The sequence below is a fragment of the Pteronotus mesoamericanus genome, unplaced genomic scaffold (assembly GCF_021234165.1).
Source record: "Pteronotus mesoamericanus isolate MK-2021 breed Mesoamerican mustached bat unplaced genomic scaffold, CSHL_Meso_final contig_116, whole genome shotgun sequence".
Lineage (NCBI taxonomy): Eukaryota > Metazoa > Chordata > Mammalia > Chiroptera > Mormoopidae > Pteronotus > Pteronotus mesoamericanus.
Window position 1 is genome coordinate 19,921,155 of NW_026555027.1, and position 27,748 is coordinate 19,948,902.

Sequence of the window (27,748 nt, forward strand, 5' to 3'; positions counted from 1 at the left end):
CTGACCATTTTATGTCTGTGTAGTACTTCTTAAAATAAAGTACTTAAAATACTAGCATCTTTCTCCCAAATTACTCACAGTGCTTAAAATACTAGCACTGTGGCAAAAGTCTCTTGACTTCTGTTACAAAGCAATAATTCACTTCTAACCTATAAACCCAGGTGGAGTGTTTGGTGACATGAAGGAGACCTTTCTAATATTATATAGGTCAATAAAATAAAGGGTCCTCAGTAGGAGCAAATACACAGCATAAAATCATCTTCTTCACCTCCAGCAGTTGAGAAGCATTACATACTATCACAATTCAATGGTGTATTTTCTAATTGCTCATGCTTAAACAAAATACCGATATAATAATTGTATTTGGAGTTTAGGAAAGTCAAGAATTCCAAAGTAGAATAGGTTAGAGTGAGTAAAATTATAACCAAATACCATATGAGGATGCAACTTTTTGAACAAGCACAGTAATTCAGTTTGGAGATCTCATAAAATTGGTTCATTTTGTTGTGCAATTTTCCATTCATTTTATTAAAATTATATTATACAGAAGAGTGTATAAGTGTATGCGTTGGCTCAAAGCATTTAATCAGTTATGCACTTACGTGTTTATTCCCAGATCTTCTGAAGTCCCCTATGTGCTCCTCACAAGTAATGTCCTCTCATCCTCCACCCAGAGGTTTTCATCATTCTGACTTTTATAATGATTATCACATTTTCTTTTAATTTCTAGTAAATTTGCCACTTCTAAATATATCTCTCTTATTTTTTAGTTTAATGAATATAAATTTCTACTCTACAACATGTCCTATGTCTTACTTATTTCACTCAATCAGTATGAGATTTGGGTAAGATTCATTGGTGTTGCTTGTAGCTGTCCCTCCACCAGTTTCCCTGCTGATAAGTATAGTATTTAAGACCATTTTACAATGTGTTTTCCATTGTACTATTTATTGCTGGACATTTTTGTTATTTCCTGTGATTTCTTATTCTTTTACATTTACTCCAGGAGTGAAATCCCTGGATCATCATCATGTGCACATTCATCTTCCCTATGGCGCACAGTTCTATTTTTAGCAGGGATGTCCTCAGCCCATGGGCTACCTGTGGCTCAGGATGGCTATGAATATGGCCCAACACAAAATGTGAATTTACTTAAAATCTTTTCTTTGCTCATCAGTTTTATTCAGTGTTTGTGTATTAAATGTGTGGCCCAAGACAGCTCTTCTTCTTCCAGTGTGGCCCAGAAACATCAAAAGGTTGGACACCCCTGTAAGTGTTTGGGTCATTTTGTACATATTATCATAAATATCAAGAAGTTCCAGTTGATCCTAACATACTTTATTTGATCACTTTTTTAATCTTCTCCCTTTTCATGATCTCCCCAGAACTTTGGTTTCCAGGGGCTACATTTTTCCAGTTGGGGTCTCTAATGAAATCATCGTGCCATGCTCTGTGACGCGCTTCCATGATGGGACCCACATTCTGGTCCTACTGGAGTGAGGACATAAAAAATGAGATAGGAAAAATACTGGCGCTTGCCACACCCCTTTGGAATTGCAGCTACAGACAGGAAAATGCGCTTCCATCAGAGTTTCGGCTCTCCCTATTTTCCATAGCTGCTGTCCTTTTCCCTACAAAAGAATTCTCCGGGGTGCCGGGGTAAAATAAAACAAAGAAAAGAGAAAAAAAATGAGGAAGGTCTGTACTGCCCCTCAACATTAAGATTCTATTTCTGGTCTTCTCCAAGCCAGAATTAAGGCGCTCATTCTCAAGCCCTCTCTGTGCCACAGAGCTCTCCCTTGCAAGTTTCCAGCTCCATGGCATTCAGGCAGGATTACTGGAGGAAAGGAAATGGTCAAATAGTAAACTCACTGCCCATCAGTACTATTTTGAAATTCTGGTGCTCTTCTCCTGTCTCCTGCAGAAAAATTTCAGAGACTTCACACAGTTGATCCATGCATTGTGTTCGAGTTTCAGTTACGTGGAGAGGGAAAAGGTGAAATGTGCCCATCCCATCCCACCCAGAATACATCCCATCTCACCCAGAACCAGAACCCTCTCATTCTTTGTAAGTGCGCATTCCCTGAAAAGATTGTTTTGAAGTTAAATTTACTTGTTAAATTATCATAAAATTTTTTATTTCATATTCTGTGTCTAGTAATTCCAATTTGTTGTCTTTCATGTTCACTGTCTATTGCTTCTTCTTTTCCCTTGTTGTAACTTGTTCTCAAACTTTTAATTACCTGGAACCCTATTTGCTGGAAATTCTTTAAGAACTTGGATAAAAGACTTTCTGAGATTTCTTTTGGTTCCTGGAAACTGTCTGAGGTCATTACCAATTTGAGGCCACATAAATTTAAACTCGAGTTTGTTCAGATCACATTAGTAATGTGAATGCTAATTCAAAATTAACATAAGATTAGGCCTGTGGTTATTATATTTGAGAGGCATGCTTACTTTTCTTTCAGTGCTTTGATTCATGATAATTCATTTATCTTGAAGTTTCGAGAAGGAATTTGTTAGATGCACTTTTCTTAGACTCCTCAACTTGATAAAGGTGCCTAAGAATTTGTTTCCAGTCCCCAATGATTTAGCGGCCATGAAAGTCTCCAGCTCTTCAAAGTCACCTGTGGTCTTATCTTTGAATAGATTTTGGCTTATGTATTTCTTAATTTCTCATAAAAGTTTAATAATTTAAAACGTTTTTACTTTAAATTATCTGCTCTTTTAGTTGTTATCATTCAAAGTGTCTAAGAAAAAAAAAATCACCATATAGTTGGAAATGGAACTTTCTATGTATTTGTTTTAATAGTGATATTTTTAACCCAAGAATTATTATTTAGTTTATTTTATTTGGGCATCTAATATTTTTCACCTAAGTGGTAAAGAACTTTTTAACTTTTCACAAAATACAAACGTACATTTATTTTGTTTTTTTGCCTGTTATACTCAAGAAAAATAATTTTGAAATTACTGAACCCTTCTTTACTTTTTTAATGCTAATATAAAAATGATATCTTGCATTTCTTAGAATTATATTATTTTAAAACTGTTACAACTTGTAAAATTAAGTATACTCTTACCATACAAGACTTCAATTGCACACCTTGGTATTTAGTCAAAAGATTGAAAGCTTATGTCCACACAACACCTTGCACACCGACAGATGTTTATAGGAGCTTATTTTATAATAACCAAAATGTGGAAACAACCAAGATATTCTTCATTAGGTGAACAGATAAATGAACCATGAGAAATCCAGACAATTAACAGTTATTCAGCACTAAAAAGAAATGATTTATCAAGTTATGAAAAAACATGGAGGAACCTTAAATACATATTACTAATTTAATATGAAGGAGAAGCCAATATGAAAGGGCTACATACTACATGATTTCAATTATATGAAATTCTGGCACAAGCAAAACTTTGGAGACAGCAAAAAATTAGTAGTTGCCAGGGGCTATGAGGAAGGAAGGATGAATAGGCTTAGATAGCACAGGTGATTTTTTTCTGTGGCAGTGAAATTACTCCATATAACACTAGAATTGTGGGTACATGTCATTATAAATTTATTCAAATCTATAGAACTTAAAACATGGGTAAGTAAACTGTAATGTAAATTATGGACTTTGGGTGGTAATGATATGTCACTGTAGGTTCATCAATCGTAAAAAGATACCACTCTCTGGGGAATATTGATAATGAGGAGGTTATGGATGTTTGGGGGCAGGATATATATATATATTAAACCTGTACACTTACCTCTCAATTTTGCTGTGAACCTAAAACTAGTCTAAAAAATAAAGTCTGGGAAAAATGAAACGCACACACATGCACACAAAATCTGTTACAATTTCACTATGTCAGATACTACCTTCAGGCAGTTGTTAAATAAGAAGGTATAAAAATCACTTAGCATATCAATATTTTTAAACCTTATATTAATATCGAAAACAAAGCTTGAAAGATAAAGGTTGTTTATCTTATTGCATCAAGAAATATATCTTATCATCCATTTAATAGCTAGATTGAGTTATTGCTTCTCAAATTAAATTTTAAGCTCTAATTATTTGTAGGATTACAAAAGAATATGGAATATCTCCATTCTATTTTTCCTGGGGTACTAAAACTTTAATAGAATTTTTTAATTTTTGTAGGTCTGTAAAACTACTATTTTACCTACAAAACTGATATGAATAAAATGATGTGTTTTTTAGAATCCATTGTCTTGCATTTATTTGCAACCTGTTAGTTTTCATTATATGCTCTCTTCATTTTTAAACTATTTGGTTATTAATGGAAAACTATTTCCTAATAATGCAGAAAAGACTGAAGAGTGAGTTTTTGACTTAAAATATCCAGAAAACTTCAATAAGTTTAAATATATTACACACATGAATAATTTGTTAGAATTTTCAACAGATTGTCACTCTTCCATTATAAAGCAACTTTTCACTTATATTTTGTTTATATTACTCACTAAAAATCTCTTAATTTTGATAACTTAAAGGCAGTTAACTGTGGTGATGCCTGAAATCTAGAACTATAAACTATCCTATAAAACCTGATTTGTACTGATTTAAGCATATATGTGTAATAAAACTAAAATGTAACGATTACCATGAATAAGCATTTTTCATTATACACATATATTATACCTCATAGACATATATGCTTTATAAATGTATATAGTAAGCAGGACAGAAATTATTCTATTAAATACTATAATTAACAAAGTGTAAATATAACAAGATATTAACATTTAACAGTCAGTAGATACAAAAGCCAAAGGACTGTTAAAACTTTGTTAATTTATAGAAAACTTAGTCTGAAAAAAGCTAATGAAGTGAAGGTTTCACTCTGTTTTTTATGATAGCAACATTTTTAGCTTATGTACCACAAAAGTTATACCATATTAATAAATGCAAATAATGAACTATGATTATTGGAATACTACTAAGGTTATACCATGTAGCTTATTTCTTAACTTCTTTAAGCTAAATATGGAAATTTGAGAATAAGCTAATCAAGTACTCACAAACACTAGAGAGCTAATATTTTAAGCATATATAATAAATAAAAAATAGCAAAATCCTCAGAGTTAGTTGCTTTTGTAATGTTAAGCATTTTTCTTAACCCTGTTATGAAAAGAGTCTTTTAACTCACAAGAGGCTTGGACAATAGCATTTGTGTCTGACCTGAAGAATGATAAAATCATTTTTTATTTAACTATAGCACTTATTTTTTTAAAATGTATGAAAGGAAAAAGAAAGGACCCGTATTTTAGTTAATGATTGTAAGTTCACAGTCTTTGCCAAAAAAATAAAAATAAAATGCTTGTGAGTGATTTAGGAGAAGTGTAGGGGAAGTACTACTAATGGTAAACTTTTCCAGAGTAGAGCTCTCATAATTTCAGGCTGCTGTGATTAGTTAATCTACAATTGCCCAGTCACTTCCTAAATTCCTTCTTTGTCTAAAAGAACTGAATTTTATCTGTTAGTGTAATCATATGTCTATGATGATATATTTAATTTTTTAGTAAAAACCAAAAAGTAGAGGTCATATACTGAAACTTAATTTAAATTCAAGTTTAATAGAACATACATTGGTAAAGGATGACATACCTGCTTTGAGAGTACAGAGTATTATACCAGATATTGGAGAGATCTTTTTAATACAGAAAGTGCTATTCACTTGTAGGATATTTCTCCATTTTCAATAATTTGACCTCTGAAAAATGTCTTGTGGAACAGTTAAAATATAGTGAACCAAGGCCTCATCTAATAGGTTTCTAACCTTTTGATTTTCTAAACAATAAAAGGAGAAAATGAGTTTGCTAAACTTTGCAGAACATCTCCCTTGTCATGGTGAAATATGTACCTTAGTTAGTAAATTAATCCAATCTTATCTTAGAACATGTATTACAAATAATATCTGAATCAGCTGCATACGTATAAACAATTATTCTTGTCTGAAAGAAAGCACCTCTCTCTACCTCACATAAGCAGAAATATTTAAGAAAGTTACATTTCTTTCATAGCGTGTATTGTATGTATGCTGTTGAGAGATTTTTTTAACTGCATGTTATAGAAAATTACTACATATTAAGTATATATTATTAATCTGTATATTCTAACTATGACTTCTAAAGTAATTAACATTTATACTTATTACTTTTTTAATTGCTTAATTTTCTATTTTTTCCATTTAGGTTATTATATATATATATTTGTAATGTGCTTCCCAAATCACTAAATGACTTTTTTTTTTTTTCCTCCTGCTCATTTTCCTTCTTGAAATCTTAGTTCCATCAAGAGATTGTAAATTCTCCCTTTATTGCCCAAGATGTTAATTCATTGCATCATTTTATAATCCAAATTCTTCTGAAGACTCAGGCATGTGGCTCTTTATCAATTTTCTTCCAACAGGAATTGTTTTGAATATGACTAAGCATTTACATCCTGAGAGTTAGTTTGCTGATCGGCCTCATTTGTGTTTATTTTACATAAAAAATACATTTTCCCTTCTATAACTATTATTACCTCATCAAATATATCCTCACAGATGCAGTAACAGAACTAAATGTCCTCTATCTGTACTTCCAGAAGGAATTAGGTCTTCAGAGGACTCTCCAGGCCAATGAAAAAAACAGCTTCAGTTTGTACCCTGCCTCTTCTGTGGCAGCATTTTTTTCCTACACAATTCCTTCTGAACCTCTTGTGAAATTGCCTTCCAAGTGTCTCCACTCAACTTTTATTTCTTCTCTGCTTTCTGGAATTTAATTACCAACATTGAATTGTAAGAGGTGTAATGGATGGGGAGAATATCAAATGAACCCAAAATGTGTTTACCCTCCTTACAGATAGTCCTAAATTGCTCAAATGTTCTTCACTCTCTGATTTGGAAGAAACAATCTAGCGTGCCCTCACAATCGGCTTGCTGCATCTTTCCCAGAGATGAACATCTGTGTCTCCTTGCCCTCTCTATGGCTCTTGACAGTGTCCTCTCCTTTGAGTGAAAACAATGGAGGCTTTTATGTTTAACTCCCTTTCCCCAAGCATCCTTTCATGTCTTTCAAGAGTTTCACTCCCAAATCATGATGGTCCTTGTCACGTCCCTGTTTACTCTCTGCTCCTGATCTGCAAGCCTGATTGGTTATAACAAGTATTATTATTTAGGCTCACTTAACTTGGTAAAGTCAAGAATTTAAATCCCAGCATTTCCAATTAGCTGTTGACCCTGAACATAGTGACCTTGACTTGTAGCGTAAAGCACATCTATAAAGAGTATGTTAGACTTGTCTTTTACCTCCAGGCTCCATCAAGCACCAAACATGATTTCCTGTTTGAGCACAGATTGTAATTGCTTTTGTTATTCACAATTCTCTTTTTCAGCCTCTCCGTGGTGAAGACTTATAGATGACAGAGGTGGAGGGTTCATTCTCTTTTTCTTTCTGTATTTTCCAGGACTAATATCTTATCTAAACCTATTACATAAGGTAACAGGGCCAGATGAAGTCCAAGCAAGGGCATTCATGGCCACATCAACTGAAAGTTCTTTGAAGACACGGTGGGAAATTAAAGGGAGGACGTTATGTGCTTCTATGTGCTCCTCGCACATAGTTTTCTGTCTCCCTTGGCAGTTGGACATTATGTGGCAGGGTAAACTCTACTTCAGGTACACTTTTTATTTTGTTGTTCCCCACTCTTACCTCTGAATGTCACCTGCCTAGTTAAACTTAGTGGTGTAACCTTTTAATGGTGGGTGATTATAAGATCATAGGAGCAAAGAAATGAGGTCTAAAAAGTGATGGTAACTGTAATGCCCCTGAGCTCGTTGTACAAAGCCCTTGACCTATGAAGATCCCTCAGACAGTGATGGGTTTATCTGAGGGAGCAGAGGGAGCCCCAGTACTAAACCGTTGGTGAGTAGGAGAGAATAAGAAAACACATCCGTGTGGGGGGAGCTCAATTGAGGAGCTTTATTTTTTACTTTCTATGAACATTGAGTTATAAAGACAGAGCTCAACATTTTAACAGAACTTTTTTTCTATGTTAACACTTACAGATTTGGTAAGTAAAGTAAGAATTAAGATCCATTAAAATTCAGATTGCTATGTACAAGTAATATTTATTTTTTGGCTGGCCACAGCACCCAAGGATTGCAGAGCAAAGTTCATCACTGGAACTTAGAAGTTAAACCAGTGAGTTTATTTTCCTCTCTCTGTATTTGGTGACTGAAATTGCTGGATAGGCAACACCATAGGCAAGATCAGAAAAGGACCTGGAAATTTATGAGTGAAGTTTTTCCTAGAAGGATGTACAATGGGTTGCCCTGAAGAAAAGAGAGTTCCATTCTAAGAGCGGTCAGTTATTCTGAGACTAGGAAAGAGAAGAGATAACAGAGCAAAAACTTGAATGGTACCCAAGAGCCCCAGAATCAGGCTTGCCCTTGTAAGCAGATCTGGATTAGAAAGAAGAGTACCGATTGCTGAGAGCCTCAATGCTTTGCCCTCAGATCAGTAAGAGGCTGGAGGAGCCTATTCCCCAAGACAATTGCTGCCAAAGTCTTGGCTTCTACACATATATCTGCCAAAGGAAGAGTTTAGCATTAACCATTGCTTCAGGTATAAAGAACCTAAATGTATAACACCAAACCTTGAATCTTTTTGAATAAAATATCTTCACAAGTTTGATCTAAGGAAGAATTTTATTAAGACTCTAATTTGAAGGAGTACCTATTAAAAAATACTGATAAATTAGATGATGCTAATATTAAGAAATGTTGTTCCTTAAAAGACCCTAAAAGTATAGTGAGAGCAAACTGGGAGAAGTTATTTAAAATGCAGGTAATCCACAAAGAATTACTATGCAGATACATAGTAAACCCTCACCAATCAGAAAAACAAAAACAAACTTCAAACCAAAGGGGAAATAGACAATGGATATGAAAAGGATATTCAGGAAATGTGAAAACCAAATGACCAATATAATGTAGAATAAAAGATGATCAAACTTACTGAATTGCAGAAAAATACAAATTAAAATCACAATTAGAAATTATATCACACTAATAAGGTTAGTAAAAACTAAATAATTTTGCAATACCAAATTAACAGAAATGGAATTCTCATTAATTATGGTGGAAATATAATCAGAGACACCTACATGATGAAATCTACTAAAGCTAAATATGTAAATGTCATGTAACTCAGTAATTTTTCATATATTCCGAGGGACTTCCTAACTGTGGACAAAGAGATTGTATCAGAAAATTTATAACAGCATTATTTATAATTACAGAAACTTGGGGGAACAAAACCCTTAATATCAACAACAATGGAGAAACCCACATAGATAAATCTTATAAATATAATGTCTAAGCAAGATGTGGCAAAAGACTTCATACTGTGTTCCCATGCATATGAAGTTTACAAATAGGAAAATAATAAATGTATCTTTCAGAGATATGGTTGAACAAATATTTTGGGAGAGAAGATTACAAGGTGCTCTGGGAGGGATTATGAGGAGCACGCTTTCAGGGCCAAGTCAATAAAAAGGTGTCAATTCTATTCATAACATATAGTATTCCCAGCTTAAAGGTAGAATACAACTGTGGCTTTATTCTTTCTAACTTTTTTATCTATAGATAACTATAATTGGATTTTAAAAAATATGTGTATAGTTTTTTATTGACGTATTATTGACATATATATACTAGTTTCAGGTTCACAACATAATGACTTAATATTAGTATATATTGCAAAATGATCACCACAGTAGTCCAGTTATCATCCATCACTATACATAGTTTCAAAATTATTTTTACTGATGAGAGCTTTTAAGATGTCCTCTCTTAACAACTTTCAAATATGCAACCCATAAGTACAGAGTCGCCATTCTATATGTTACATCCTCATGACTTACATATTTGAGAACTACAGGTTTGCACTTGTATTCATCTATTTCACCCTCCTCCATACCCCCATCTCTGGGAACCATCAATCTATTCTCTGTATATACCTGCTTAGTTTTGTTTATTTTTTGGGGGGAGTGTTGTTTTAGATTTTACATGTATGTGAGATCATTAGTCTTTGTCTTTCTCTGTCTGACTTATTTTATTTAGGATGAGGTCCAACAGTGTCGTTGAAACTGGTAACATTCTTTTTCATGGCTGAATAACATTCCATTGTGCATGCCACATATCTTTACCCATTTATCTGTTGGTAAACACTTAAGTTGTTTTTATGTCTTGGTTATTGTAAATGATGCTGCACTTGGAGAGTCCTATACCTTAAATAGTTAGTGTTTTTGTTTTCTTTAGATAAGTACCTAGAAGTGGAATTGCAGGATCATAGGGTAATTTTATTTTATTTATTTTTTTTAGAAGACTCTATATTGTTTTCCATAGTAGCTGCACCAATTTACACTCCCATCCTTAGTGCACAAGGGTTCCCTTTTCTCAACATCTCGCCAACACTTATTTGTTTGTTTGTTTGTTTGTTTGTTTGTCTTCTTAATTATAGCCAGACTAACAGGTGTGAGATGATATCGTATTGTGGTTTTTGATTTGCATTTCCCTGGTGATTAGTGAAGTTTTACATCTTTACATGTACCTGTGGTCTTTTATATTTTTTCTTTGGAAAAATGTCTATTTAGATTCTCCACCCATTTTTTAAAATAAATTTTTGTTAGTTTGCATAAGTTCTTTATATATTTTAAGTATTAACTCCTTATTAGATATGTGCTTTGAAAATATTTTCTTCCATTTAGCAGGTATCCTTTTGTTGACTTCATTTTGTCGATGGGAGTTGCAGGTTTCATTTAGTTGATACTTTGCTTTGCTGTGCAGTTCTTTAGTTTAACATAGTCCTACTTGATTATTTATGCTTTTGTTGACTTTGCCTTTAATGTCAAATCCAAAAAAATTATTACCATTCTCAAGAGGCCACCACCTATATTTTCTTCTAGGAGTTTTATGGTTTCAGGTCTTACATTCAAGTTCTTACTCCCCTTTCAGTTAAGTTGAGTGTAGGATAGTGATCCAGTTTCATTCATGTGCATGTGGCTGTCTTATTTTTGCATGAACATTTATTAAAGAATCTGTTCTTTTTCCAATGTTTGTTCCTGGCTCCTTTGTCATAAATTAAGTGCTCATATGTGCATGTGTTTAATTCTGGGCTATTTTGTTCCATTGACCCATGTGTCTATTTTTATTCCACAAACCTACTCATTTGGTTACTATACCTTTGTAAAATAGTTTGAAATCAGAGAGCACAATGCCTCCAGCTTTGTTCTTTCTCAAGATTGCTTGGCTATTTGGGATATTTTGTGGTTCTATACAAATTTGAAGATGTCATTGTAATTTTGAGAGCAATTGCATTAAATTTGTAGATTGCTTCAGGTAGTATGGAGATTTTTAACAGTATTATTTTTCTAATCTCTGAGCACAGAATACTCTTTATTTTATTTGTGCCTTCTTCAGTTGCTTTCATCAGTGTCTTATAGTTTTCAGTGCACAGGTTACTTACTTCCTTGGTTAAATTTATTCCTAGGTTTTTTAAATTATTTTTGATATTATTATAAATGGGATTATTTTCTTAATTTCTCTTCCTAATATTTCCTTATTTGAGTTTAGAAATGCAACAGATTTCTGTATATTGATTTCGTAGCCTGCCAATTTACTGAATTCATGCATTAGTTCTAATAGTTTTTAAAAATATTGGGTTGGTCAAAAAGCCACTTAGTTTTTTCCCTAATACAAAAGATACGTTTTTCATTTTCACCAATAACTTTATTGATTTGGATATTTTGAGTATGTTGGCTATCTCTTGCATGATATAATGCTGATTTTTCTTAATTAATGTCTTGATTTCATAGCTATCAACTTCAACTTGTCTACCTGGCTGTGGACCATCATCCAACGAGAAATCTCCAACACTAAACTTCGTAAACCACTTTTGACACTTTTGATCAGTGACAGCCTTCTCCATACACTGCACAAATTCTTTTTTGTGTGTCAGCTGCATTTTTACCTTTCTTGAAATAATAAAGCATAATACGCTGAAAATGTTGTATGTTTTCTTCCATCTTCAATATTAAAATGACTACACAAAAATTCTGATGAATTTTTTTGAAAGATTTTGTTTATTTATTTTTAGAGAGAGAAGGAAGGGAGGGAGAAAGAGCAGGAGAGAAACATCGATGTGTAGTTGCCTCTTGCACACCCCCCAACTGGGGACCTGGCCTACAACCCAGGCATATGTGCTACTCAGGAATTGAACCAGGACCCTTTGGTTCACAGGCTGGGACGCAGTCCACTGAGCCACATCAGCCGAAATTTTTTAAATGCACGCTGATATGACAGCTGTCACAGTGCAGTCTAACAAATTTGTTTCAAGTGAAGTTAAAGACAATTAAGCCCTACTAGAACCCTCTTACAGGAAAAAAAAAATTTTTTTGAGCCAACCCATTATTTTTCCAAGCTGATAACTTTGTCTTTTAATAAGTAAATTTCTTGTTATTCTTTTTTCTTTTTATTCTTTTTTGGGGTTTTTTGTTTGCTTTTGTATTGTCCTGATGGTAGAACCTCTTTGGAAGGACAAAATTTCTTAAAGCAGCCTTGCTTGGTGTTCTTTTGCTCATTTGGAATCAGTAGATTCCATTCCTTATTTCTTATAAAACATTGACTACATGTTTTTCTAACCAAATCTCAATGAATAAACCCCTTATTATTTAATATAAAGCAATTTAGTCATTTTGTTATTTCGTTATCTATAAACAAACACTATAAATAATTTATAACAAAAAATAGGTTTGCCGGTACAATTTATTAATGTCTTTATTCACTATTTTTTTGTGTGTGTCATGCAATATCCTTTGGGTTCGTTTTTCTTCTTGATAAATGCATCATATTCTCTTTAATACATACCCAAGAGCCATTTCCCTTTTCCTTAAGCACATATATAACCTTGGTTTTTCTAGAAAGTGAAAACGGGTGGGGATCAGGGAAAATCTAGCACCTGTCCATCTTCATATGGCAAATCAAAACTGATCTAATCCAGTGACTTTATTTCTTTTTATTGGTGATTAGTCTAAAATCTGGTGTTTGCATTGGTCATGGAAAAAAAAGTATATCAGCATAATATTTAAGGTGTCTTTCCTTTTCTGATTGAAATGGACAACCTCACAAGGAAAGCCTATTACCTAGTTCTGCCTTCCTCTTGCTTTCACTGAGGAAATGATTCTAGAAATACAGCAGCAGTTTTGAGGCCATGAGTGTGTGTGTGTGTGTGTGTGTATACCCACACATGCATAGATACTGGCCTATTGTCAAAAGCTGCGGAGTTCATTGGGATACTTAGTCAACCCCAAATCTCAGGTAGACGACTAGGGAATATTTCAAAAGGGAGAAACAGGAAGCTGGTTCAGATTTGGGGTGCCTTACTGAAACTGCACCACGAGTCCTACACAGGCCAAACCACTTGACAGGGACTTGGAAAATTTTTAGTTTGGTACATATGACAATCAGAAGCATGAACAACCAGATTTGGCCTCAAGGAACCTCAACCAGATGGGCACTGCCAACACCAGCTGGTCCCAAACATAGCAGAGAGAGACTCAAAAATATTTGACTAAGGCACTCAAAAGCATGGGTACACTGAGGCAAGCGTTCTGGTGCAGAACCCTACTGGTTCAGGTCCAATGGCAGCTTTAATCAATGGCACTGATTCAGATTCAGATAGGAATACCCCTTAGAATATTTTTGCATTATAGTTAAACGTTTAACATCTGTTAAGTATTTTAGGTGTGCCAAGCTTCTTGTTAACAACCTTTAATGTATTATTCTCTGTTCAAATTTGCTAATGATGTCATGTAGTAGTTCTTATAAACTCTATCATACATAGGAGTAAAAGAAATTTTCCCATACATAGGACTTTAAGAAATTGAGTAGCCAATTTTAAAAAATCACACAAATAGTAAATACTGCAGCCAGGAATGGAGCCTAACATTAAAGCCCATGCATCTGAGGACAACTCTAAATTTCCTATCTCAGAGTAGCAGGTAAAAGTACTGAATAAGATATAGCAACTATAGTGAGAAAGGAAATCAAACTAAATGCCCTCTATTTAATATGGCAACTGAAGTTGGATAATCTTCCAAGAATAAAGGGCAGGGAGTTTAAGACGTTTGAAAATTTACTGCTGGGAGCAAACTAGCAATGGGGTCTAGGGAAGGAAGGTATGTCAGCCAGCACTGAGGAACAAGATGAGGTTGAGAAATCAAACATCAGGGTCCAGCAAATATAATGCCCCTTTTTATTATAAAATCTTTTATTACAAAATCATAAGCATGTAATTCTATAACATAACAATATCACACTCAAGCACACCCTATGACATTTTAGGTGAGATATTAAAATTAAAGCTATAAATTATTACACCCATATTATTACCCTACCAACTACACTAAAGCCAAGCGTTACTTCTGCCCAAACCTGTATATTGGCAGGATCTATATGTTTCTGTAGCTTTCTCCCCCAAGCATTCAACGCTACAGAAGGACAATCAGAAAAAGATATTTGGGCAGTGTACTCGGGAGCCCCTGCCCACCTCCGACCTCTGCGTGCTCTCCTCTCCTCCAGACAGTCGCTTTTGAGTACTGTCTCCTCTTCGTGGTTCTCCAGTGTCCGAGAACGCCAGCTGCCCTTCAGAGAAGGTGGGAGGCGAGGAGAAGCCGGTCGGTGCTGGTGAAGAGAAGCGAAAGGAAGAAGGCAAGAAGAAGAGCAAAGACGGCTCTGGAGAGGAGGTCGAGCTGAGTTGAATCCTTGGCCTGAATATATTAACATGCGTCTTGAGATGTATAATAAACTGAAAGCAGAGCACGACGCCATTCTGGCCGAAAAAGCAGAGAAGGACAGCAAGCCGAGTACAGTCACCCTGCCCGGCGGCAAACAGGTCGATGCGGAGTCCTGGAAAACGACGCCATATCACAGTGCTTGTGGAATTAGTCAAGGCCTGGCTGACAAAGTGAACAATGTCGTCTGGGACCTCGACCGTCCTCTGGAGGAAGATTGTACTTTGGAACTTCTCAAGTTTGAAGATGAGGAGGCTCAGGCAGTATCCTGGCACTCGAGTGCTCCCATAATGGGTGAAGCCGTGGACAGAATCCATGGTGGATGTTTGTGTTATGGTCCACCATTAGAGGGTGGATTCGATTATGACATGTACCTTGAAGAAGGGGGTGTGTCCAGTAATGATTTCTCTTCTTTAGAGACTTTATGTAAGAAAATCATTAAAGAAAAACAAGCTTTTGAAAGATTGGAAGTGAAGAAGGAAACTTTATTGGAAATGTTTAAGTACAACAAGTTCAAATGCTGGACGTTGAATGAACAAGTGAATACCCCGACTTCCACAGCCTATGGGTGCGGCCCCTTGGTAGAGCTCTGCCGGGGTCCTCACGTCAGACACACCGGCAAAATTAAGGCTTTGAAAATACACCAAAATTCCTCCACCTACTGGGAAGGGAAAGCAGATATGGAGACTCTCCAGAGAACTTATGGCATTTCATTCCCAGATCCTAAAATGCTGAAAGAGTGGGAGAAGTTCCAAGAAGAAGCTAAAAACCGAGATCATAGGAAAATTGGGAAGGACCAAGAACCCTATTTCTTCCATGAACTCAGCCCTGGAAGTTGCTTTTTCCTGCCGAAGGGAGCGTACATTTATAATACACGTATTGAATTCATCAGGAGGGAATATAGGAAACGAGGGTTCCAGGAGGTGGTTACCCCAAACATCTACAACAGCCGACTGTGGGTGACCCCGGGCCACTGGCAACACTGCAGTGCGAACATGTTCTCCTTCCAGGTGGAGAAAGAGCAGTTTGCTCTGAAACCCACGAACTGCCCGGGACACTGCCTTATGTTTGACCATCGCCCGAGATCCTGGCGAGAGCTGCCGCTGCGGTTGGCCGACTTCGGGGTGCTTCACAGGAATGAGCTGTCGGGGGCACTCACAGGCCTCACCCGGGTGCGGAGGTTCCAGCAGCACGATGCTCACCTCTTCTGCGCCATGGAGCAGATTGAGGATGAAATAAAAGGTTGTTTGGATTTTCTGCGTACAGTATATAGCATATTTGGATTTTCTTTCAAATTGAACCTGTCTACTCGCCCGGAAAAATTCCTTGGAGATATTGAAGTCTGGAATCAAGCTGAGAAGCGACTTGAAAACAGTCTGAATGAATTTGGTGAAAAGTGGGAGTTAAACCCTGGAGATGGAGCTTTCTATGGTCCAAAGATTGACATACAGATTAAAGACGCCATCGGTCGGTACCACCAGTGTGCAACCATCCAGCTGGATTTTCAGCTGCCCCTCACATTCAATCCTACTTTTGTAAGCCATGATGGTGATGATAAAAAAAGGCCAGTGATTGTCCACCGAGCCATCTTGGGATCAGTAGAAAGAATGATTGCTATCCTCACTGAAAACTATGGGGGCAAATGGCCCTTCTGGCTGTCTCCTCGCCAGGTCATGGTAGCTCCCGTGGGACCAACATGTGATGAATAGGCCCCAAAGGTACGGCAACAATCCCATGATGCTACATTCATGGCGGACATTGATCTGGATCCGGGCTGTACAATAAATAAGAAGATCAGAAATGCACAGTTAGCACAGTATAACTTCATCCTAGTTGTCGGCGAGAAAGAGAAGACCCGCGGCACTGAACATCCGCACGAGAGACAATAAGGTGCACGGAGAGCGCACCGCGTCTGAAACCATCGCGCGGCGGCAGCAGCTCCAGCAGTCCCGCAGCGAACAGGCCGAAGAAGAATTTTAATGAAGAACTTGGCCGCGACTGGCTCGGTGGAAAAGGAAGAGCAGTGTTTCCATAATGTCCACTTTGTGTCCTGGAAAAAATGTTAATTTATACTGAACTTGGAATAGTCTGGCAGAGCCTGCCTAGGTGACTGCCAGGGATGCATGTGTTTTGACCTGCACACGTTTTAGATACTGTGTATCTGAAAGAGGTAATTAAAAGAGACACATTAAAATGATTTTATTCCTTAATTATCCGAGCACTGGAAATCAGCCATGAAGAATGCTTCAGTGTGATGAGGGAGAACATTTTTTGTGAATTTATTGCAGTTGAAAAATAAAATTTGGTTGGATTATGGTATAAAAATTAAAAAAATTAAAAAAAGAAAAAAAAGATATTTGTATTAATGTAAGCAAAGTTTATGTCATGGTAAACATACTAGAATCACATATAGGAACCTGCAGCCTATCTCTCCCTTCCATATCTGATACCGTGTTGCATCTAGCATGCGAGCCAGCTTACGTGAATATGGACATCCCAGCCTGCACATCCCATCTCAGTAGACCACACCCTTTCAATAAGCATCCTTAGCAAAACCCCTACACAACTAAGGTAATGCACATCTCTGTCACTGTCAGGCTTGGGGTGGGCGGGGGTGGGGGGGGCGGGTAGACCTGAGAGAAAGGACTGTGAAGGGCCTGGGAGCAGGACTGGCTGTTTGGATAAAAGAATTCCAGGGGCCTGCACCCTGAAGAGTACTTTAAAAATGAACCCTTAACGATGCATCATCCTCTGCACGTGAGTCATCATGGCTGCCTATGATTAATGGTGGCGCTCTATAAGGAAGTATGTTAACATACTACAAGTTGTAAATAACAAAAACAAACAAACAAAAAACCCTACCCATGATGAACTTACCACAAAAGAAAAAAGACAAAAAAGTTATTGACTCAAAGACATGAGTAGTTTAAGGATAGATTTGATGAAGCTTTACCTAATGTTCGAATGGGTTTTCCATTCTTCAGCTTTGCTGGCTTGGTGCTGGTTCCATTCTCAGGTGAGTCTTTCACAAGTCTCATGCTTCCTCATTTTAGGAGCTTGGGAAAGCAAAAGTCCCATGCCCTGATCTCTCCACCAAGGAATAAAACTATGTTGAGAACCCTAACTGACCTAATCAGTTATGTATCCTTCTGGAATCAACCTCTCTCTGGTATCAAAGACATACTCTGTTTGACCCAATCGAAACTCATAGAGAAGAGGTCATGCTCAGTCCCAACAAAGAGAAACTCAGTACCCTTCATGAAAATAGAAGGTGGCATAAATAACAAATACAGAAAATTCCTATTATATTTAAAGTGTTATGAAGAATCAGCCGTTAGTATTTTTCTGTTATTGTGTGAGCAGGGGATAGGAGTGTAAAAGAATATAAGAAGGCAACATACAGAAAACAATTTTTCCAATGCTTATAATCTGGAAGATTTTAAACATCTATTTTGAAAGTAAATCTGGATTTTTAGATTCAGAATATCATAACATTCGGCCTTAGGTAAACCAGCTGTCTGGAGACAAAGTGGAAGGACAAGAAAACTCAGTGGTGAGGGGAAGAAAGAAGGCGGCCTCCAGCAGTACCCCGGTAATATTTTTTCCAAGAGTCTCCATTCCTTCAAATGTGTGGCTTTTGCGGATTCAGCTTTTTCAAATGGCAGATAATGTTAATGAATCTTCTGTAATCTCCTCCTAGAAAGTTTTATCAATTTTTTTTTACTAAGTTGTTTGTCTAGGCTCTAGAAGACCTAAGGTGAGTAGGCCCATTGCCACTGTACCCTCCTCAGGGCAATATTGCTGAACTTGTCTGGTAACACTCAAACCTCAGACAGGCAGTACCAAGATGCTCCAAGCAGATCATGCAGGTGTCAAAAGCATCCCTGCCTATTGCCAGTGTGTAACAGAAGCTCTGCCTCACCTGATGTTCAGGAGCAATTACCCCAGCGAGATGTTGACTCCTCTTCTTGCCTTCTTGGCACAAGGAGCAGGGGAGTGGATCTTTGGAGCTCCTCACACTGTTCAGCTGGAAGTGAGACTCTGAACATGTGCTTTTAACCATCTTCTAAAACTTTGGCAAACCCTGAGGCTCACTTTGCTGCCACTGCAACCTTGCTGAACATTGTGATAATTGCACCCACCTGTGTTCTGACCATTTCACCTTGCCACCTGGCCTCTGCTGTTTCCAGTTGTCATCATCCCACTGCAGTTGACAAGCACATGTCTGTGACAGTTCTGTTCCTTTGCATTGCTGGGTGGAACTGGGTCCTCTGAGGGATTTTATAGCCATGCAAAGCATATCCATTCTAAAACCCTTACTTCTTTGGGCCTTTCAATCTCTTCTTTCATCATCCCTCATGTCAATGTTAGAACTTCCATCTTAATGTGATCCACAGTTTTCCATGCTTCTAAAAGCTGTTGGCATATATATCCCATCTCCCCAGGGTCTTTTCCAAGGTCTTAAATTCTGTGTTCCACAAGAGTATGTATTCTCCGCAATTTAATCCAGTGGCCTCATAATCCAGATGCATGAGCACTCTCCTGGCTTTTATCACTGTATAATGGCTAGCTCCTGAAGTTTTTTCAGAAAAACATCTTTTCCTGTGTTAGCTGACCCAGAATATCCATCACCAGGTTATACTGGAATATAAGCTTAGTTTTTGGCCTACAAGCCAGGAAGGGAGTTTAAGGAATATCCGAAAGTCAGATGGGGAAATGGGAGTTTAATGTTCTTTCAAGGTAGAGATCTTTGCATCAACTTCAAGGGTGTAAGGGGTAATGGCTGGCTCAGTGAGATCAGAGGAAGCCAGGAATTCAAGATTTTCATGTACCTCAACACAGATGTGTCCATCCATATGCAGGGCTTCATTCTTTTCCAAACGTGACTCTGAACATGGGGTAGCAGACCTACGTCAGCCGCAACTTCAATCTTCTTTTGAGTTTGGCTACTCTAAGAATTGAACCTAAGCCTGAGCCTCGGCATCCTCTACTTTCTCAATATAAAACATGTGTGTTTCTTTATAAACTCTGCCAAGAAGACACTCTAGCTTCCACACTTGGATTTTAATTTTTGATTACTCCCTCTCAACTTTTTGTTATTTTTTCCCCAGAATTTCAATTGAGCCTAGCAAAAGCCATTTAATTCCATTGTCCTCTAGTTACTAGTTTTTCTGTGTCCATCCAACATCTTATGTGTCACAGAAGGTGATGTATTCTCCTCCATTGAAAGAGCATCTCAAATTGACCACTGGTGAACAATGACACCTACCTTGTCACAGGGGCTTTCTGAGCTCTTTGAATGAACAATAATGGAGTCTCCATTGCCTACTCAGCTATAAGCAACCTAGCTTCAAAGTCCCATAATAGCATTTGCTTTCTTGTACTACCTTGTATCAGCGATATGGACCATCACCTGTCATAGGTTAGTTTTGCCAAAAGCAGACACTGAGATGAGAATTAGCATGTAGCACATTAATTAAGGACAACTTTCAGGATCAATAACTGTATAAAATAGGGGAAGAAAGTTGGATTGGGCAGAAGGAGAATTAAGCTCTAATGAAATCCCATCAAAGGTCTCAGTTGACTGCTTATTGAATCCTTGAGCCAGGATAGCCCTTCAGAATGATTCTAGCAGGAAGGAGTGGACCAAGCATTTATATCTTTGTGCTGATGAGCCATTGAATGAAGGCTTCCCTGGAAAGAATTGTTTCCTTGAATAAAGGAGTTTTCTTCACACAAGGAAATTCTCAATGAGGCTGGACCACAGTGCCATTTTCTAGTAGAGCTCTCAGGACTCGGGGGACTAAGTGCCTCATTCCCAAAGAGCAATTTTGATGACACATCATAGTGTGCACCAAGAAACCCAAATGAGCTGTAACTGAATGTTGAGTTGGGTACCTCGTCCTTCCGCTTATGTCCTGGGATGTTGACATTTGAGAATAGATTTTGTCGTACTTCCTAATCCTGGCAACAAGAAGTTGTATAAATCAGCAAGACTTTATTAAGACTCTGTGTGTCTTTTTGTCATTCCTGTAAGAGAGGAGTACATAGTCCAGTGAGTCTTTGTCTCTGTGGGGTAGTAAGAATAAGAGACATTCAGGCTATAAAACATAAAGTAATTTTTTTTTAGAAAAATATAACCATGGGAATATGCTCAAATGGTGATATCTTTTACCCCCAAAATAAGTAAAGATCAATTCATATCAGGGAAATTCGCTCTATTTAATTAATATAATAAGAACTTATTTTATTTGCCAGGTTAACAAATTCAAAAAATAATAGAAATTTTAAAATAGATTAACGATATCGTTTTGGTATATGAAAAGAATTAAAATACTGTACCAACTCCTTTGTATTTTTCATACTTGTATCAAATAACTTTATAATTATTGCTCTATGACCTCATGGTGTTTGATCCTCAGACTTTATAGTCAGGTCTATAATAATCCATGTAATTACTAAAAAAAAAATTTTAACACTAAGAAGAAACATAGAGATCATGTTCTTTAAAAAACTCTTATTTCATATTAAAAAACTAAGATCCAGTTAGGCTATCTAAATTCCTGCAGTAAACATAAGAACTTAGACTAAGCAGGAAAAGAGAGAGAGTGAGATTTTCCTACACCAATTTGGTTTCTTCTCCTAACTTGTATTCTACTTTTCAGTAGAGTGTTTTGTATGTTCTTTTCTGTCCATGCTTTAATATCAAAAAATATAAAATAAAATTTTGAGAGATCATAGGCTTCTTTTTTAAAATTCTTGGCAACTGCCTATACAAAATAAACAGCAGATATAAAATCTAAAAGGATGGCAAAGCTTCTGTAAAATCCATATTTGATCATCTTTAATGACTGATTTAATGGAGTATGCTCAAAAACAACAAATTGAAAAGGGCTCAGACTTGTCCTTAAAAAGTAGTTTAATCTTCCTTCTCTCTCTATTTCCTCACACTTTCCTTTTAAATAAAATATATGGAAAACCACTTCAGGTGACAATAGTTTCAGGAAACTCAGAAGACAGCTTTCAAGATATCCTTGCATACAACCATTTCGGGTAAAAGCAAACATAACTCTGTTACATTTGTGAATTTCTTAATGGTAAATCCTTTAAGGGGGAAAAAGTTTCTCTATCTACAGCACAGTTACTTTCTACATATAAAACAATGAGATAGAAATGTTTCGGTGATTTGTTTAATAAGTATTCAATTTATGATGTTCACAGAGGTGCCAATGTCTTTCAGAAATAAACATTGCTTAATTATTTAAAAGCTGTAAAATTCTGTTGAAGGGTATAGTATAAAGAGCAAAGTGAACATCCAGGTTAATAACCTACTCAATAATCTCTGCAAACAAATATTTTGTACCTGTATTAATATCTAATCTCCAGAGTACATAGGAACAGCAGGAAATACTATAACCAAAAATTATTATTCTCTTACAAGCTCAACTTTCTATGCATCCTCTACTATGATTTCATTTCTAACTCCATCTCTCCCTCTCTCTTTGCCTTCTCAGTTCACATTCTGGCCATTTTCTAAGGCTTATTGTCAGTTTAATTAATTCCTTGAGTCTGACTTTCCTCTGACTTTACCCACCTCCCACACACATTGTTAAATTATTATATTTAAAGTTTATGCCTTATTACCTTTCATTTGCTTTTGTTAAGTCTTCTTCACATTTTTTAGTTCTCACATATATTAATTCAGTCTTGACTACACTGTAAATTCTTTAAAGGCTATGACTGTACTTTGGACCTCTACTGTTGCCCTCATTCCCCTGCAAGATGAGAAGACATTTACATTTCCTTTCTGGTAATTACTTTGTCTGCCTCCAACAGAAAGAAATCAAGGCAAAAGGAGAATGTCCTCAGGAGTAAATAACACATAGACCACATACAAAACAAGAGTTTATGGGAAAGACATCCAGTATTTTAAAAATTTTATAAAGGGTATTGGGGATAAGAAATTAAATTTATTCTAGGAAAACCTCTATTGTCTTCCTATCATCTTGGGCACTTCATTTAACCTTATTCTATTTCCTTCAAATCATAAAACTCTGCAGTTTTCTTCCTACTGGTGTAATTTTCTCTTATTACCTACACGAGATGATTGCACATTTACTCTAGAGGAGAATGAAAATATATATTGAAAGACCTTGTCATTGAACCAGCTATAAAGCTTTAATCTATTAAGAATAGCCTTTTAGAGCTGTGAATGCTTTTTATCTTTGGGTATATTACCCCTTGACATGCCAAGAAAAGACATCAAAAGGGCCTCAAACATCCCCTACAGTTAAATGATCAAGGCTTTTGGGGGGTTTCCTGGTAATTAGTTGAGAAAAGGTCTGTCCGAAGTCAGGAGCTGTGTGTCCAAATGATAGGAAACACCTTGCATTTAGAACGTCTTCCTAGAGAACACAACCCTCCGCCCTCCCGCCCCCCGCCCCCGCCCTTGATCACAGCACATCTCAAGTTTGGGTTGGATGCTGTGCATCACAAAGATTGCTGATTTCTCAAACAGTCACCAATATTTGGGGGGCGGGGTGGGTCAGTTTGTTCTTTCTGGTAAAATCCTTCCATGGCACAATCAGTGGTGGCTGAAGGATGTATGTTCATAGGTTTAGAAAACTGTTACCTGACTTGAGTTCTCCTTTCTGAACATGTCAGGCAAGAAAGCGTTTCCCATGAGGATCTATGCCTCTTCATGAATTTCCTCCCCTTACTCATTCTTGACTGCACTTGCCTCTTGTCTGTTGCTTGAAAATTAAGCCACTAGAGTTTACTCTATTATTAAAAAGCGTATCATAGTAACAACAATGAACCAACTCCAATCCCAACTTCATGTATCATAGCTATAAACTTGAAGTAGTCCAGGATCCAACAACAGGAGAATGAATTAACAAACTGCAGTATATTTGTACAATAGAATACTATGCTGCAATTTAAAAAAAAAAAAGGATATGTTGCTGATACATATTTTTATATGGATGAGTCTCAAAACCATTATGCTGAGTGAGTGAAGCTTTACCCAAAAGAGTACACATTATGTTACTACATGTCAAATTCTAGAACAGGCAAAACTCATCTATGGACTAAAACAATCAAACAGTGTTTTCCTCAGGGAGTGGAGGTGAATGATTGACTGGGGGACAAGGGATGGGGATGGTAACATTCTAGATTTTAATAGGAATATGTTACATAAGTGCGCTCATTGTCATAACTAAACAAATGTACACCTCCGATTTGCCCGTTTTACCGTGTGCAAGTTTTAAATAACAAGAAGATACAAATATTCAATCCTGGTTAATGCTATATGCTGAAATACATGGAGAGAATTGTGTCATTTGCTTTGAAATGTATTCAAAAATAAGATTTGTTGGATGATGCATTTTAAAGGATGGCTAGATATATAGGTGATAAAGTAAAATAAAATGTGAATGGCGAAAATTAATGTAGTTATATATAGGGTTCACTGTACAATAATACAACTTTGTGTGTGTTTGAAATTTTTCAAAATATAATGATAAAGGGAAAAAAAGCACTGGCTACTTGTTCTTGGCAGTTTATTCCTAGCAGGTTTTATTAAATTCCTGAGAATCTGAGAGCGCTTTTTTTTTTTTTTTACTTGTAGTAAGTTTATAACCAAAATAAACTCTCATTATCACTCAGGAAAATAAGGACACTAGGTATAAAACTACAAAAATGGTAATTCTGTGACCTGAATTTTTATTACTGTTTAGAATGACTCTGTTAAGTGGTGAGTGAAAATTGTGAGCTTGGCTATTTAAAATAGCCAAATCAAATGGTCTATGAATTGTCTAATTTTCTTCATGGGTTCAAATATACTCTATAAAATGAGTAGGTGCTTATGCAGTTATTGAAGACTATTTTTAAAATCCTTTTTGAAAAAATAGTCTTAGAGACTAATATTGAAGGTTCTACACTCTCTGGAGTCAGGGTCAGTGGCAGGCTTTTCCTTAGAGGGCGTAATTAACACAGTGACCGTAACCTCCTTAGCCACTGTCTCCCTTAATAGGTTTACAGTCTCATTAAGACCTTCCAAAACTCTGTGATGAACCTATTTTTAACAACATTTAGTTATTTTTTGTAATCATTAACTGAAATAGAAAAATAGATTACTTTAGAATATTTGAAAAATATAGAGAAGACTATAAAGGAAGAGAATAAATAACTCATATTTTGCCCAATAAGGAAAATAAATCTTCAGGAAACATTTTATGTATTTCCTCTTTCTAAGCATCTATGTTTATATATTGAAGATTATTTTTATGCACAACTTTCTCTAATTGTTTGATTTTTCCCCTAAATGTGATCTGAATATTTTCAACAGTATTACAGTCATCATTATTATGCTTATTTTCTATTATTACACAGTATTTCTTAAAATAAATGTTCTGTTATCATTTCTCTTCAATTCACTTATTTGGTCATTCATTCAAAAAACATTTATTAAGTATGACCATGTTCTAGATATTATGCTGGGTGCTGAGAAAATATGGGCCTGCCATGTAAGGGTAATTCTTGTCCTCATGTAACTTTCAGCCTAAAAGGGATAATAAATATTTTCAAAAGGTATACAAGTCAAAAATAAGTATTGAGTTAAGCACCATGGAGGGCCTAATATTTATTTGAATTTTAGGAAACATTACAATCTATTCAGTATCCTTTTTAAAAAAAAAATTTTATTTATTTATTTTTAGAGAAGGGAAGTGAGGGAAAAAGAGAGGGAGAGAAACATCAATGTGTGGTTGCATTTCATGTACCCCCTGCTGGGGACCTGGCCTGCAACCCAGGTATGTTCTCTGACTGGGAATCAAACCAGTGACACTTTGGTCTGAAGGCCAGTGCTCAATCCACTGAGCCACACCAGCTAGGGCTGGGTTTTATGTCTACATGTTTATTTCTCTTATCTTTCCACAGAAATGTAAATTGGGAATGTGGAGATTTTTAGTTTATCATATTTATATACCCATGTAGTAGTAAATATAATATCTTGAACACAGAACACTCAACATTTATGTATTCAATAAGTTAATAAATTAATTATTTTCTACATATATTTGATTTCCTCCTGGGTTTTCTTATTTTTTGTTGGTGTTTGTTTTGTTTATTTTCATACTCTTCTCATTTATTTCATCACATAAAATTCATGAGGAATTCAAAATTAAATATGTGCAACATATAAAGATAAATATAACAAAAAAATGAGAAGCCTGACATGTATTGTTAAAGTTTGATTCCTTAAACATTTTTCAAAGATTTTATTTCTTTATTGATTTTATTTATTTATTTCAGAAAGAAGAGGAGGAAGGCAGAAATAGAGAAAAATATCAATGCATGGGAGAAACATCCATTGGTTGGCTCTCACACACACCTCAGCTGGGACTGGCCCACAATCCAGGCATATACCCTGAGTGGGAACTGAAGCGACAAGACTTTGCTTTGTGGAACAACACCCAACCAACTGAGCCACACCGGCCAGGGCTGATCCCTTAATCTTCTTGATTTACCATTTCATTTTTCTCTCTCTTTTTTTTAAGTTTCAACAAAATTGGCTCTCACTGGTGAGAGTATCGCGGTCTGTGATTTTATTTACATTCAGTGTATTTAAATGGTGTTTAGCTACATCTTTTTAGATTAAAAAAAATTCTGCAAATATTTTGAAAATAATGACAGAAGAAGAAAAGCCTGTCATAAGAAAAGAGAGTCCTGTACTTTCTGACTTGCATCAAAGTTTTGTATTTTCCTTTATTTTAAGTTGCTGTATGCATATTCTTCAGTAGCAAAAAAGTTTTCACAAACTTTCAAGGGATTTCTAAGGTAAAAAACAATTCGTACTATGCAAATGACAAATATGCTGTCTTCAAAAGGAAGTGTGCCTGTTGATCTCTTTTGGTTCTATAGGGCACTTCCAAAGCTCAGATCTTCTTTGAGGACAAAATTGGAGTCACACTTAGAATGGGCTCTACTTGAGTCCCTCCTCCTTCCAGAAGCATTGTTTCAATTTGAATGGTTTTCACAGACTTAAAGGTCATTCACAGTACAGAATGTTATGGGATAAATGAGAAATATTAAAAAACAAATTTCAGTAATATTGATTCACAATTATATTCTACACTTCATTTCTTTAGTAATGCATTGAAATATAAGACAGTTTGATGTAATTTTTAATCATATGGCAAAAGTCCTAAAGAAAAAGCAATGTCTAAATTTATTTTTCATAACAGTGTGACATTCAATAATATCTTGGAAAATGTTAGTAAAGAAATTTATTGTAGTTTAGTGGCAGATTATAATATCAATCCATTTTTATCATGGGGAAATAAATCCTAAGAGATATACATTTTTAGTTGTCTCAACACCCAAAACATTCTATACAGAAATACCTGGTAAACAATGAATGGTGGATGGATAGATGAATAAATGCAAAATGATCTTCTCTTTCATCAAACTGAATGTTTTGAGGCATTACCATCTCCTCTGGTCTCCACCAGTGCTAGTTTTGTTTTGTTTTGTTTTTTTAAGTAGTACTCACAGGGTTTGAGCAGAAAACCATGAAGTCTTAATTTAAAATGATAATGTTACCATAGACAGTTAATTATTAATAAGGAAGAAAGCAAAGGGAATTGGACATTGCTGAGCATAATCAACCTGGGAGCACAAGTCTATTTCCTTCACTGGGCAGTTCCAGCTGCACATAATCCAGGGGACTGCCTCAAGGAGACAATTTTAGGAACACAGGAAATCTCCTCAGGAGCACCGTCTGCCCTCTGGTGCCTGTTTGGTGCAACGCACAGTGGGAGGTGTTTGACCCCAGAGTTCTGTCAGTCTAACTAAGGGGTGGACCCACCAGGACTCTGTGAAAGCTTGAG

The 27,748-nt window shown here is 36.1% G+C and overlaps 1 protein-coding gene across 1 annotated transcript in view; it reads left to right on the forward strand.

The window, feature by feature from the left end:
* Positions 1-17,123, forward strand: part of LOC129074013 (threonine--tRNA ligase 1, cytoplasmic-like) — a 38,279-nt gene extending 21,156 nt beyond the window's left edge. The window contains 3 exon segments of the mRNA XM_054577712.1: positions 14,662-14,802; positions 14,805-16,722; positions 16,724-17,123. Coding sequence (XP_054433687.1) covers positions 14,662-14,802; positions 14,805-16,722; positions 16,724-16,838 — 2,174 coding nt within the window. The 3' untranslated portion in view covers positions 16,839-17,123.
* The last annotated feature ends 10,625 nt before the right edge of the window (positions 17,124-27,748 follow it).